At 39.3% G+C, this 12,612-nt stretch overlaps 1 protein-coding gene across 3 annotated transcripts in view; it reads right to left on the reverse strand.

The window, feature by feature from the left end:
• Positions 1-12,612, reverse strand: part of TSC22D1 (TSC22 domain family member 1) — a 91,056-nt gene that overhangs the window by 13,008 nt on the left and 65,436 nt on the right. The window contains exon 1 of one of the 3 annotated variants that reach the window (XM_064408732.1): positions 1,949-2,010. The exons of the other annotated variants lie outside the window; for them this stretch is intronic. Within the exon in view, the coding sequence (XP_064264802.1) occupies positions 1,949-1,989 (41 nt within the window). The 5' untranslated portion in view covers positions 1,990-2,010. Of the gene's footprint in view, positions 1-1,948; positions 2,011-12,612 lie in introns of those variants that run through there. 3 annotated transcript variants of the gene reach the window in all.

The raw sequence follows: 12,612 nt of genomic DNA on the forward strand, positions 1-12,612 counted from the left end.
CCAGAGCATAAACTCTGAATCTTGGACTTCATTCTGGCAGCCAAACTTAAAATGCAAAATATGCATAAAGTATTTAATTTTATTAAGAGTACAAATCCTTCTCAGTACACTGCAAACTGCCCTTGACCAAGGACTGCAAGAAGGAAAAGATTGATGAACTGTATCCATATTCTCTAAGTTTTAAGTGAGATGCCTGGCCCCAGAATTGCTTCTCTTTCCTCCAGAAAGCCACACACAACTGCATCCACTCTCAAATTCTGCATCTACACTAGAAAAAGCTAAATGCTTATTTGATTTGACCCATGCATCCTACAGGATCAGTTTTGAGAAAAAAACATATAGTCACATGCAGTATTAGCCAAGAAAGGCTGCCATTTGCAATTGCCATTTAGCATTTGCTATTTATGGTGACAGGACAACCAGCTAACTTGAATTCACTGAACAATAACCAGGAGAAAACCAGCATCTCTGCAAGAGAAACTAGAGGAAACAAAGGCTAATGAAAACTAAAGAGAAAGTAGCTTGCAGAATGTGGAGAAACTGTCCACATTTTCTGTATAATGCTAACAGATGCAGACTTTGGTTTATGACTAGAGGTGCTACATCATGCTCCTGTGTGCATCAGTAAAAGTCAGTCACAACAAAATTTTTTAATAACGCAGAAAGGTTAAAAAAATTACATGTTTACTCCACCACACCTTGTTCATTACACATTCTGAGGAATAGCTTGGTTGATGGTAGGAAACAACCTCCTCAGTAGTACCTCCCTTGTTCAGGAATACATGATACCAATCACTGCTGTATACATGTGCTGCTCATGCATAACATAACTGTTCCCATTACATATCAATTGCTGTTATAGACCATTATACTTATCCTTAAGCATTCAGATTAATTTACTACAATTTTACTGTTCATTTAAAAGTTCAACATTTTCAGAAACTATAAATTACTGAAAAAAATTAAAATTGAGCTTTTAAAAGAAGTTTTCCAATGTTATATTCTTTAAAGCAACACCATTCACAGAGGAAAGCTGTTCTCCACAGGCAATACCACAAACACAACGTGACAAAAATATGAAGTTGAATGTATTAGTTGATATATGTAAACATTTATAAAAGATCAAGGGGTTTAGATTTTAAGGGTGTGGCATAACAAAAGCCCCAGTTCAGAGATCAGAAGTTAGGAACAAATTCCATGCTCCCTCCCACAGATGGGTATTTTCCTTCTGCACACAGAAAAACAACTCTGCAACATGAAGAGTCAGGGCATTTTTTCCCTTTACTGTCATGAATTTTTAACTCAGTAAAATAATTCTTCCAATTCACCAAGTCACTTGGTATTTATTTTAAACACAAGAAAGAGCCACATAAAAACCATGCAGTTCATATTTCACTGTAAATATGGAAAAGGAGGTTGCAGAAGACTAAGCTGTATTTCAGTTCTCTCCAAACATTTAACAAGACTGATTAACTAAACTTTAATCATGTGACAGTACAGAAGATAGTGCATATTATATATGAAAAGTATTTAAAAGTATTTGAATGAATACAAACTTACTTGATAATGAGTTTCAAATCCTGTTTTTTCAAATTTTCTTTTTTTGGTTTAATATTGCATTACTTAAGATTTGTAATAACTGGAATAACGTTTTTTGAAAAAAAAGAAATAAAAGCACTGTAAGAGCAAATGTTTTTTTTAATACAGATTATTTTAAATACTGCAGTAAAGATATTTCAAGGCATGTAGATTTCCACTGAATAAGTAATCAACTCTGCATGACAGTACTGTCAACCAGTATGATGTTCCTAGCCTGAAATAGTTTTAGCACGTGCCAAGCACCTTGGTTTAGAAGTATTAAATACTTGCACAAACAAAATAAAGGAACCTCCCCCAAAAATTAAAACAAATAAATCAAGCATCTACATATTAAAAACTTTACAAATACCTCTTCAGATGCTGTTCCAGCTCCAAGAATAACACTTTCATGATTATTTGGTCAGACACTTGTTTCTGGAGAAGTCCCACTTTCATTGATGTATCTATTTAGTACCTGCTGGTCAGTTTACCCCAGATGGAGGGTCAGAAGAAATGCCTCTCAGTCCTTGGTGCTGCAAGATTAGCATTAGCATTCCACTATTAACTACGAGTCCTGAATTCTGCAGCACTTTAAGAATTGCAAAGCCTTGCCCGTTAAAGATTATCCACTTGCTTCAATTCAAAGTTTGCTGAGTTTAATACTGGTTGGTCATGATCAAGAAAAACAAGAAGGGCAAACAGTGACACCACAGATCCTGAGGTCACATGGTGTTCTGTTACATAAAGCATCAAAAGAGATTAAAATCTTCATGATTACGTTTTCAAATCTCAAACAAATGCATCTTCTCTCAGCAGTGCCAAATTCGTCAACTCTGAAGCTGATTCAACTTGCTCCCACTTTTTGTGAAGCACATATTAATCACTACAGGTAGCTAATTCTGCTTAGAGAAAGGCAGCACAAGTTGTACTGTTTCTCAAATCAAAGTTCTGAGGCTTAATGGCAATTCTAATTAGACACAAAAGTGACAGTAGCTTGTTTGCCAGAAAATATTTTACACAGACAAATCCTGTCCGTCACTGCTACTTTAAAAAGAACCAGTGATGAGAGTTGGAGACATGTATCCAGTTAAGTCAGATAAAGATAGCAACTCATCATGTATCAAGCCAAAATTCAGTCAAATACTGCATATTCTTCCTCACAGAAACAGATTGCCATGAGGGGGTTCTGGTGCACTGTAGTAACTCTGCCATGGAACTGAGCCTATATGCATAGATACCATTATCCAACATTGCTTCAACGTAAGCATTTTCCTTCCTTGACCCTGTTGAATGCTTTTCAGTGGGAACAGAAGTTGACTGCTCACAGTACATTGTAGAGAAGCGAAGAAGATTAATTTCCTTACTCCACAGGTAAGCTGCAGAGTGAGAGAGAACCCTCGCCACGGAAACAGCCAGCCACTGTTCAGGAACTCCCACCACACCAGAGGGCAGGGGCATCGACTACAATGGTTACACCCTTCCATCAGACCAAGACCACGCAAATGCAGAGACAAAACCAAAAACCCAGCCTAGCACATGTTACTTGGGTTTACTGCTGACTGCTAAAGTGATGTTAGATCTGCCTCCTCAAGAATATTTACCTTGCAAGAATACATTGGAAAGAAACCAAATGGAAGGGTTGAACAAATTCTTAGAATCATAGAATGATTTGGGTTGGAAGGGACCTAAAAGACCATCTAGTTCCAACCTGCTGCCATGGGCAAGGACACCTTCCACTAGACCAGGTTGCTCAAAACCCCATCCAACCTGACCTTGAATACTGCCAGGGACAGGGCATCCACAGCTTCTCTGGGCCTCCTGTGCCAGTGTCCTGCCACTCTCACAGTAAAGAATTGCTTCCTGTTATCTGATCTAAACCTGCCCCCTGTCAGCTGGCACAGAGCATGGCCATATATTATTTACCTGCACTTCTGCTGTACCTTGCCAAGGCGATGAAGAGGTGATTGACGGCCAGAGGAGTGGGTATTACACAATAAAACAGAAGGGGTCTGGCTTGGGTGAGGAAGGGAGTGTCAAAACCAACTCTACTTAGAGCTAAGAAGTCTACCATCACATACAAGGAATATTCTCTTTAGGAGGTAGTGAGGAAGCAAAGAAAAGAAAAAATGCAAATTGTTTTCCCTTGGAAATGAGGGGTGCAGTGGGATTAGTTCCCCATTTCCAAAGCCTAGAGGGAATTCAGAAAATTTAAATGGAGCTTCAGATGTACTAACTGTGAAAGAGGGCAGAATATTTCTAAACAGTCTCCCAGATCCTTGTATGCCTGCCTTACAAGGACAGAGCATAATGTTCCTTTTAAGAAACACCAAGGAGTTGAAGCTGACAAGTTACACTTTACAATAAATGTTTCTCTCATTATATCAAGTCCATCTCTCTCAGCACAGCATCAGAATGGGTAATAGTCAAGGCTGATTTTAGCTTTCTCCTCACTCCCACTGAAAAGGCACAGAGGTGGGTCCACTCAGATGGTGGAGCAGTTGTATTCCACAATCTTGGTCCTTGGAGTAGAGGCAGACTGATATAACAGCCCTAAAAGAGGGATGTTTACTCTGAAAGCAGAGCTACTCTTGAAAGCTTCAAGTGGATACAACCACTTTTAATGGGGAGGTGAATCAAAGTCAACAGGCTTCAATGGAAAATAAACAAGGAACAAAGGAAATAGCAATCACACCAATAAACAACTACTGAGAAAGTCTGACCCAATATTATTGGGGAACTTCAGTATTCAAAATTAAATCTTACTTATAGCATGGAATCTTGCTTATTTTAAAGAGCTGAAGCATCAAGCTGACTAGAAGAATGCTCAAAACCAATCCCAAAAAGCTGAACCAAACCAGAAATTCTACTTTAAGTAGTAGAATTATATATTATATATCCTTCCAGAGTCAGAGACTTGGTACAGCAATAACTCCTAATGATTCCTGCTGGTTACACAGTCCCATATATCAGATATGCTACCACATCTGTCGGACATTCTGCACAGCTGAGCCGTGGCAGTCAGGCTCAGCTAAGTCTGTGTCCCACAGAAGTGCACCAAGAGAGCTGATAGATTTTAAGATGCCATTCCCCTAACGCCGTTTAACATGCTTCATGCCATCTCTGTTGCCTGTAAAGCTGCACAGTCAACACCAGGTAGGAGAACAATCTTTCTCCAAACTTACTGTGCAGAGAGTACGTGCCACTGGTCACAGGTGTTTTCCAGGGTGCCTGAAACTATGAACAAACACTGACATATGCTGGGGTGGGAAAGAGATGAAAGCAGTGACGTTAACCTTTCCAGTCTTTACTTTCTCCTTTCCTATTCCAAGATGCCTCTGAACAGGAGCTCCATCATGCTAACAGCTGTGCCATGGGAGTTAAAAACATGGTCCAGTAAGTTGTGCACATCTGACTAATACACTGCTCAGCTCCAAAGCTGTTCTGACTCAAATCTGGGTTTCCCATGTAGCCAGAAAGATCACTAAATGTTAGATTACATGGAGGGGGGAAAGGAATTTCACACACAAATAAAAATATACTATTGCAAATATTACTTTTGCAGCATCCTTCTCATGAATTTCTGCTAAAATTCCTGTAATTTGCTCTGCTTATTAGAAGAAGGCACATCAGAGTCAGTTTGAAAGTGAAAAGCACATATATACACACCCACGCATGTATGATGCAGGAGTGCAGCATATAGCAGCTGCTTTCTCCTCACTCCCACTGAAAAGGCACCACAAAGAAAAGCCACAGCTAGCTCCATCTCTGGTAACACCAATCACCTTTCCTCATGCTTCAGCCCCAGTTCTGGTGATGACTTTACAGTAAGGCAACATTCACAGACTTCATTTGATGATACTTCTTTAGCTATGTCAAGGAAAATTACTTCTATACCACTGATCCAGAAGCACCTGATTCAAATTAATCAACTTTTTATTTGGGGGATGGTTGTGTGCCAGAGAAATCTATATCAATTCCATTTCTCACCTTCACAAAAGGCAGCAAAGGATATGCTCTGTCAGTTACCAGACTGAAAACAAATTAAAGTGAAAACACAACTGCTTCAGAGGCAGGTATTCTGACAACTGCATAATTTTTTTCATAAGCATTTCCCACAAATTTGACAAAGTTGGTTCCAGTGCATTGAAATAATTAAAAGCATTATTTAGTTACTTGTAAGTCAACAACTTACAGGTAAAAGAACCCACAAAGAAATTGTAAAACTGGATTATCTAAGAGATTGAATATTTTTATTGCTTCAAAAAATAGCCCCTAGCTGCAAGTGAAAAATGCCTGAAGTACAAGGATCTTCGTTCTTCTCCTGTCACATTCAAGAATTCAGCATCAAGCTATACTTTTCTTCCTTTGTCCTGAACTATCCTGGCTCTTATATAAAGTGACAGATTGTGCACAGATGAATTATCACTCTGGGTACATGAGAATGTCAGATACAGGAAAATTTTAACATTTAATGAAACAAAAAACAAGATTTCATGCATGAGAGCATCAGGGTACCTAGGTTCTCCCCCAACCCATAGCTCTTATGTCCAAAGGGGAAGAGGGAGCCTATTTTAAGATTCTTGATTTGTGGTACTCCTTGACAGTTTTGCTTTAAAAAATATATATATATTAAAAAATGCATCAGCCCAAGTTTAAATCTAACCTGTAAGTGAATGAATCTGGCATTCATCCAGCAGAATTTACTGTTAATGTCAGTCTGAATAAAGTGTAGCACTTCAGCCCACATTCCTCAGCATGTTACACATCACTGATTGAGCTGCCATACCTTCACGGGGTAAACATTCAGTAGGTTCACTTTTCACATTCTATAGAGGACTTCAGACACTGTTTGAATAATGCAGACTTCACCATATGACAAAGCAGAAAATAAAACCAGCCTTTAGACTACAGACAAAGTGCCCTATGGTAACAAGCATCAATTTTGACATGATGCAGCAAACAAAGAATAAATTTAAAATTCAGATGTGCCTATGAGTGCTTGATAAAGCATAAAATACACCAGACATTCAAGCTCTTCTGGAGACTTTAAAGTTACAAACATGCAATCATTAAGATATTTAGAGGTTAAAAAACCACAAATACAGCAAAGAAACCTTTATATGAAGTTACAGTGCTTACTGTTACAGGAAATATCCCATACATCAATTGTATTCTAATCTACAGGATTTTTAATGCCCTGTTACCTGTTAACCAAGTGCTTTGGCACAGGGTTTTGCAAGGCTGCTAGTCAGCAACAACAACACACAAAAACAAAAACTGACTTCAGAAAATATTAGAATCCATGAGTAAAGCAATGCATGCCAGATTATCAAAGGAAATAGTCTTGATGACAAGAAAAGGTAAAAAGCACAAAAAAACCCTGTAAAAAGACATCTGCACTCTAGTGAAAACCAAAGCACTGAAGTGAAAGACAAGAACATGGACAACAAACTGAGAAGTATCTCATTCCCAAATGCAGCAGCAAAAATCACTGCTGTATGTTTGCTATCTTTGTATTTTGAATGACTATAATGAAGTGCAGTTAGAGAAGATAGCTTTCAGTCCATTATGCAATCAAAAAAAGTCTTTAGCTATTAACATCCTAATTGAACATCTGAGGAATTTTCTTATACATCCCTCATAGTAGTCACCAAGTGATACCAAAGGCATGGGTTTCAGTTACACAGAAATAAGCACTACAATTGAACATGTTTAGCCTGTTAGTTTACACTCGATTTTTATTTTCCTCTTGGTACCCCTACATATACTGCTGAAAAGCAAATCCTCCCTGTGTCAAAGAGCAAAAAACACATGTGGGGAAGATCTCACTGGATTGAAACATCCGTTTCACCTGGGAGCCACTTCTAGGCATGGCTAGAGACAGATATTTAGGAGAGGACCCCAAAAGGCAAACAGATAAATGCAACTTTCCTACAGTATCCTCCAACCTGCCAGCAACTAGCAGCTTGAGGAGTTCCTGCACAAGAAGAAATAACTTAGTGTTTAATGATGCAAGAGAACCTTTTTCCAATAACTGGTCCATTTATTTTCCTTTCAAGAAATTACTTACATCACATAGTTCTGAACTTTTCATAAAATTCTGGCAGGGAAGCGACGTTTTAAAAATTATCAAATAGGAAGCATCAATCACCCTGGCTTCTAAAGAGATATGATTTTGAATCTCAAGAGCAGTCCTGATTTAAGAAGACATTAGAAACACCTGGAAGCCAGCACGAGCATAAAGGAGCAGCTGCAGGAGTCAGTCTCCTCCAAGAACCGCAGTGAGCCATCTGCAGGTGAGGGCTTTGCATTCCACTAACTGAAAGTCACTGAATTTCTGTCATTTAATCATACAGAAGAGCAAATGTCAAAGCATATTCAAACTGTGCAACTCTGTCAGCATTGATACTGAAACACACTGCCAATTAGAATATTTACTGGTTACTGCTTTTTGTACTGTGGAGATGAGTAAGATCAAATTAAGCCTACAGAAGACAAGCCCAGTATCTCTTCCACTTCTACAAGTAAGGCATGTCTCTGCCCTGGCTATGCTTTGTTAGCCTAGTGCTCCTTTCCCTTGCTGTAGTACCTGTGAAACACAAACCAGCAGAATCTCTGATTAACAAGAAGCCTGATGAACATGAACTGGCACAGCACCTAACACCAGCTCAGCATTTTTTGCTGCCAGGGACTGACAATTTATTTTGCATGTTACATCAGCTGAATACACAAATAAAAATGAAGGATTTGCAGAAATTCAGCCAGACTGAAGGGGAAGGAACCCTGCCCCCAAAAACATGTCAGCATTTAACATAAGCATACAAGAGAGAACTTGAGAATACTATGAAATTGTAGTTGCCAGTCATATAATCCATGAAATGGAGCCTCACAGTTTTGACAGACAGATGCACCATGAGGAAAGACTCAGAGCTTCATATTGAAAAGGTCCATCCAAAACCTCCACAGGAAAACTGCAGACTAAATCTCTGTCCTGCCTAAACCTCCAAACTGAGACTCTTTACTAGGTGTGAGCTAACAGGAAGCAGTTAAAGCTATGCTTATGATATTCCTCCTCAGTAATACTGTAGCTTTATGAAACTAAATTACAGACATTCCTTGAGCATTTGGTGACATCCATATTAAAGGAGTAAATCAAAGATTTAGAATAATGTAGTTCTAACTATTACCAAGATAGGAAAATCCAGGGGGAAGACAGCTGTAGGGTTAAAATTTCTTCCTTTATTTCAGGTTTCAGAGAGCAACCTGTACTCAAGCCCCAGTTCAGGCCCAAAATGCTTTGGGAGCCATAAGGCTACTGTCTTATTTTTAACAAGTCAGCCTGATTACAAAAGGAGGCAAGCAAACATCACCTCTGAGATGCTACAAAACCACCAATTCATACAGGAGTAACCAAATCCTTTTGGTATTGTGGGCACAGGATTTTTAACATGACCCTCACTTCTCTAAGCAAGCTGCAGAGGCCAGACAGACTGGGGTTCTCTCTGCCATGCCAAGTGTTTTCCTACGGAAGGAAAACCACTTTGTTATCCTGCCTCTCTTCCTTCTATTGGGCCAGAAATTCTGCAAGGCAAGATCTAGCTAAAAAGTGATTCTCTGATGTTTAAATCAGAATAAAACCCTGTATTAACACATTGCTTCCCAAGAGAAGGGCACTACACCAGGCCCAAGCATTTGGCTCCTGGACCATCCCAGGAGCAGCACAAGGCAAGTGCTGTGCATGCAGAAGAAAGGTGTAGCTTGCTGCTGAAACTGAAACTTCACGGTCTGACAAGTGCTCTGTGTGTTACCTGTTCTTGAACAAATTACTTCCATCATGCTGAGAAACCTACTGAAATGCTTAAAGAGATTTGACAGGAAAACAGCATGAATGAAGTAACACCACAGGTGGCAAACTAAATACCTTGCCACTTTGAGACATTGATACCACACAGGTCTTTTCCTGTAATGAATCCCATCAGTGGCCACCAGGAATGAATAAGCTACATTAGTTCAAGTGTCAACAGCACTCTAACATTAAGCACTAGCTCTTTGAGCAGGCACCACTAAAGAAGACAGCACTAGTGCAATACTTCATTATTTTCATTATGAACATTTAACTTTTATGTTGTGTCTGTTTTGGTATACTGCTAAACTGATTGCCTTTGCCAATGTTTATTTCAGAAAAGACTGAAAGTCATCACCTTCAATTTTCTTATCTGGCTATGTAACAACAGCCAGCAATTCTGCAGTTAGCTGCTTCTGACGAAGCATTTTCTTCAGAGACCTTCTGACAGTATTTTCACTTCTTCCCTTATCAGTCAGAAGCACAGTATTTCAGAACATTTCAGATGCAATGAAATGCCCCTCAAGCCAGAAAATGGCACGTCAGTTCCACAGCCAGTAATTATCAGTGATTTTCTTGAACTGAATTGCTGTAATCAGGTGAGCAAAAGGCTGTGAAGGTTATTTGGGAGACCAAAATAAGCCCTTGGAAGAGTATCACTGCATCTCAGAGGAAGAGAGATTATTTTTATATACACTACAATTAAGACTGAAAAGTGTATTTATAATGAAATTAAATATTAAATAACAGAACTACAGGAAAGCCATCAAATTACAGATGTCAAAACTAGAAAAACATGTCAGTTAACTAAAGAGAGCTGTAACAATAAGAAGCAAAGATTCAAAATAAAAAGGCAAATGGAAGCAGGGAAGAAAGAGGGGAAAAAAGTAATCAGGGCAAGTCAAACAGTTAGGAGAGCAAAGCATTAAAGAGAGAAGGGTCAGGACCTGCATGAGGGAGTGAAGAGGATAAAGGAATTATTGGCTAAAAGTACCCAAAAGAAAGGTAACAGCAGATGTTATTTTTTTGGTACATTTAATACAACATCTGAAAAACAGAAAGAGCATTTCTGGAAATGCCATACTTTTCAAGGGAAAAAAAAAGAAATCTAGGAAGGGAAGAATCAAGAAATTAAATCTACAGCAAGCAGCTGCCAAAGCCCTGCAGTTTCTCTTGGCAGAACAGCACTTCCACTGATAAACCAACGCCATGGGATCACTGTCTTATGATGACAACTTTTAGAAAAGAAGAAGAAAAAGGGAAAAAAATTTTAAAGTCTCAGACTCTCAAGCTCCCTCTTCCACGTACGTGAGCAAGTCATCCAGCCTGTGACGACTGTCTCTTCAGTTCATGCTCCAAATACAGTGTACTAGAGAAACGCTTTAACCTAAAGTACCAGAAGTAAGCCAGTTACATTAGCCAAGACCCCCTACATGGCTCATCTTACCCCTCTGGAAAGGGCTAAGGTGACAATGCTAGGGTAGCTCCTTCCAAAATGACACATCCAGCCCTGAGCGGTGCTGTCCTGCCTTTTGCAGCCATGCACCAAAGCTCTCCAGCATGCAGCATGTCCTGCCAGGGGCACTGCAGCAGCAGCCCCTGCAGCCAGCACAGCAGCTGCCCTTCAGTGCAGGTTGGTTAAGCACCATCCAAAGCAAAACCCCAGCCTACATCCCTCTTTCCACAATCACAACTGATTCAGCCACCGCACCTGTGAGGAGTTTTCAGGAGAGCAGCATTCCCATGTGAGCTCTGAATTATATGCTGCTGTCTTCACTCCTCTTCAGAGCACAGCCATTTTGAGTGGGCAGGACAGATGGATGGATGCAATGCCAGTTTATTGACCTATGTGCATTTCAGCTGTAGTTAATAATGGCTAACACTTCATATTGTTCACTGAAAAATGCACCAGAAGTGGTAAGGATGATGGGTTCTAAATGTATTCCAAAAACTCTCTGTACTTCTGGCTTCTGAATATCTATTTATCAAGAATTTATTTAAAAGAATGAGGAGTTTTGTTTCCAAGGCAGTTGGGGGGAGAAAAAAAAAACCAAACCAATCAAAGTTTATTACTTTCCCCTTTGGTGAACAGTTCAATATCCCATTAAACCTTTGCAGTGATCCTTATCAGTACCTACATACTGAGCTGAGTCCAAAGATGTAAGTAACCTGCTCAGCATTCATGGCAACAGGTCTTCCATTGACAAAGGCTGAACTTTGTGTTTTAATAAAAGGCACGAATGCAGCTAACAACACAAGTTGAATAACATTCCTTTACTCTCACTCCATTACACATATTCCACTACTGTATTTCACAATGGGCTCCAACTAACTGCCATGAAAGGTTCACCTACTGCATCCTGCCCACATGTTTTTGCCTCCTCCTTTTCACTGGATCCAAAGGAAAACCAAAAATTACCACCTGCTGCTCCATGTGAATAATATAAAAGTGAATGCAAAAAATAGTGACTAGCAGAGTAGGAAGAGTGAGACTGTATAAACATTTTTCTTTCTAGGTTGCTTTCCTCCTCCTTACACACATGCCAACTCCACTACGAGCATAAGGTATCCCAGGAAACAGCAGGTAGGATATACTACCACCAAAAAGCAAATAGAAAATAACAAAATTTTGTATCTGGATATCTATTTTACTGTTGTTAAAAGTGAGGGAGGAATAAGAAAGAGCAGATAAGGAAATAAATATTCCTGGCTAATTATCTTTTCTAAAGATGCACATCGTGGCAGTAGCATTTCCCTTTCTCAGTACACAGCTGTGTAGCATATCTGATTCAAGATCATTGCACACTGCCAAGCAAAGGCATACTCAGTAAATATAGATACAAACAGACTGGTATTTACCTGTGTCAGAAGTTTATCAGAACAGTTGAAGAACCGCATTCCAATGAAGATAAGCAGGCAGGCAGAAATGACAGGAGAAAACAAAAAAAAAAAAAATCTCAGTTATAATCAAAGTTATCACATTAAGAGACACACAACAGAAAGTACAATTAATATTAAACCTGTTATTTCAGGGTCGCCCAAGAAGTGACTGAATCGCTTGTGCCTAGGAAGAGAGAGGTATTGACACAGATACAACATTATCCAATTATTTTACTCCAAAGTATTATTAGAGTAATTTTCACATGTAACCGTGTGGACCATTCAAAGGCACTCTGCAAGGTAAGTGCACA

Source organism: Passer domesticus, chromosome 2, assembly GCF_036417665.1.
Source record: "Passer domesticus isolate bPasDom1 chromosome 2, bPasDom1.hap1, whole genome shotgun sequence".
Lineage (NCBI taxonomy): Eukaryota > Metazoa > Chordata > Aves > Passeriformes > Passeridae > Passer > Passer domesticus.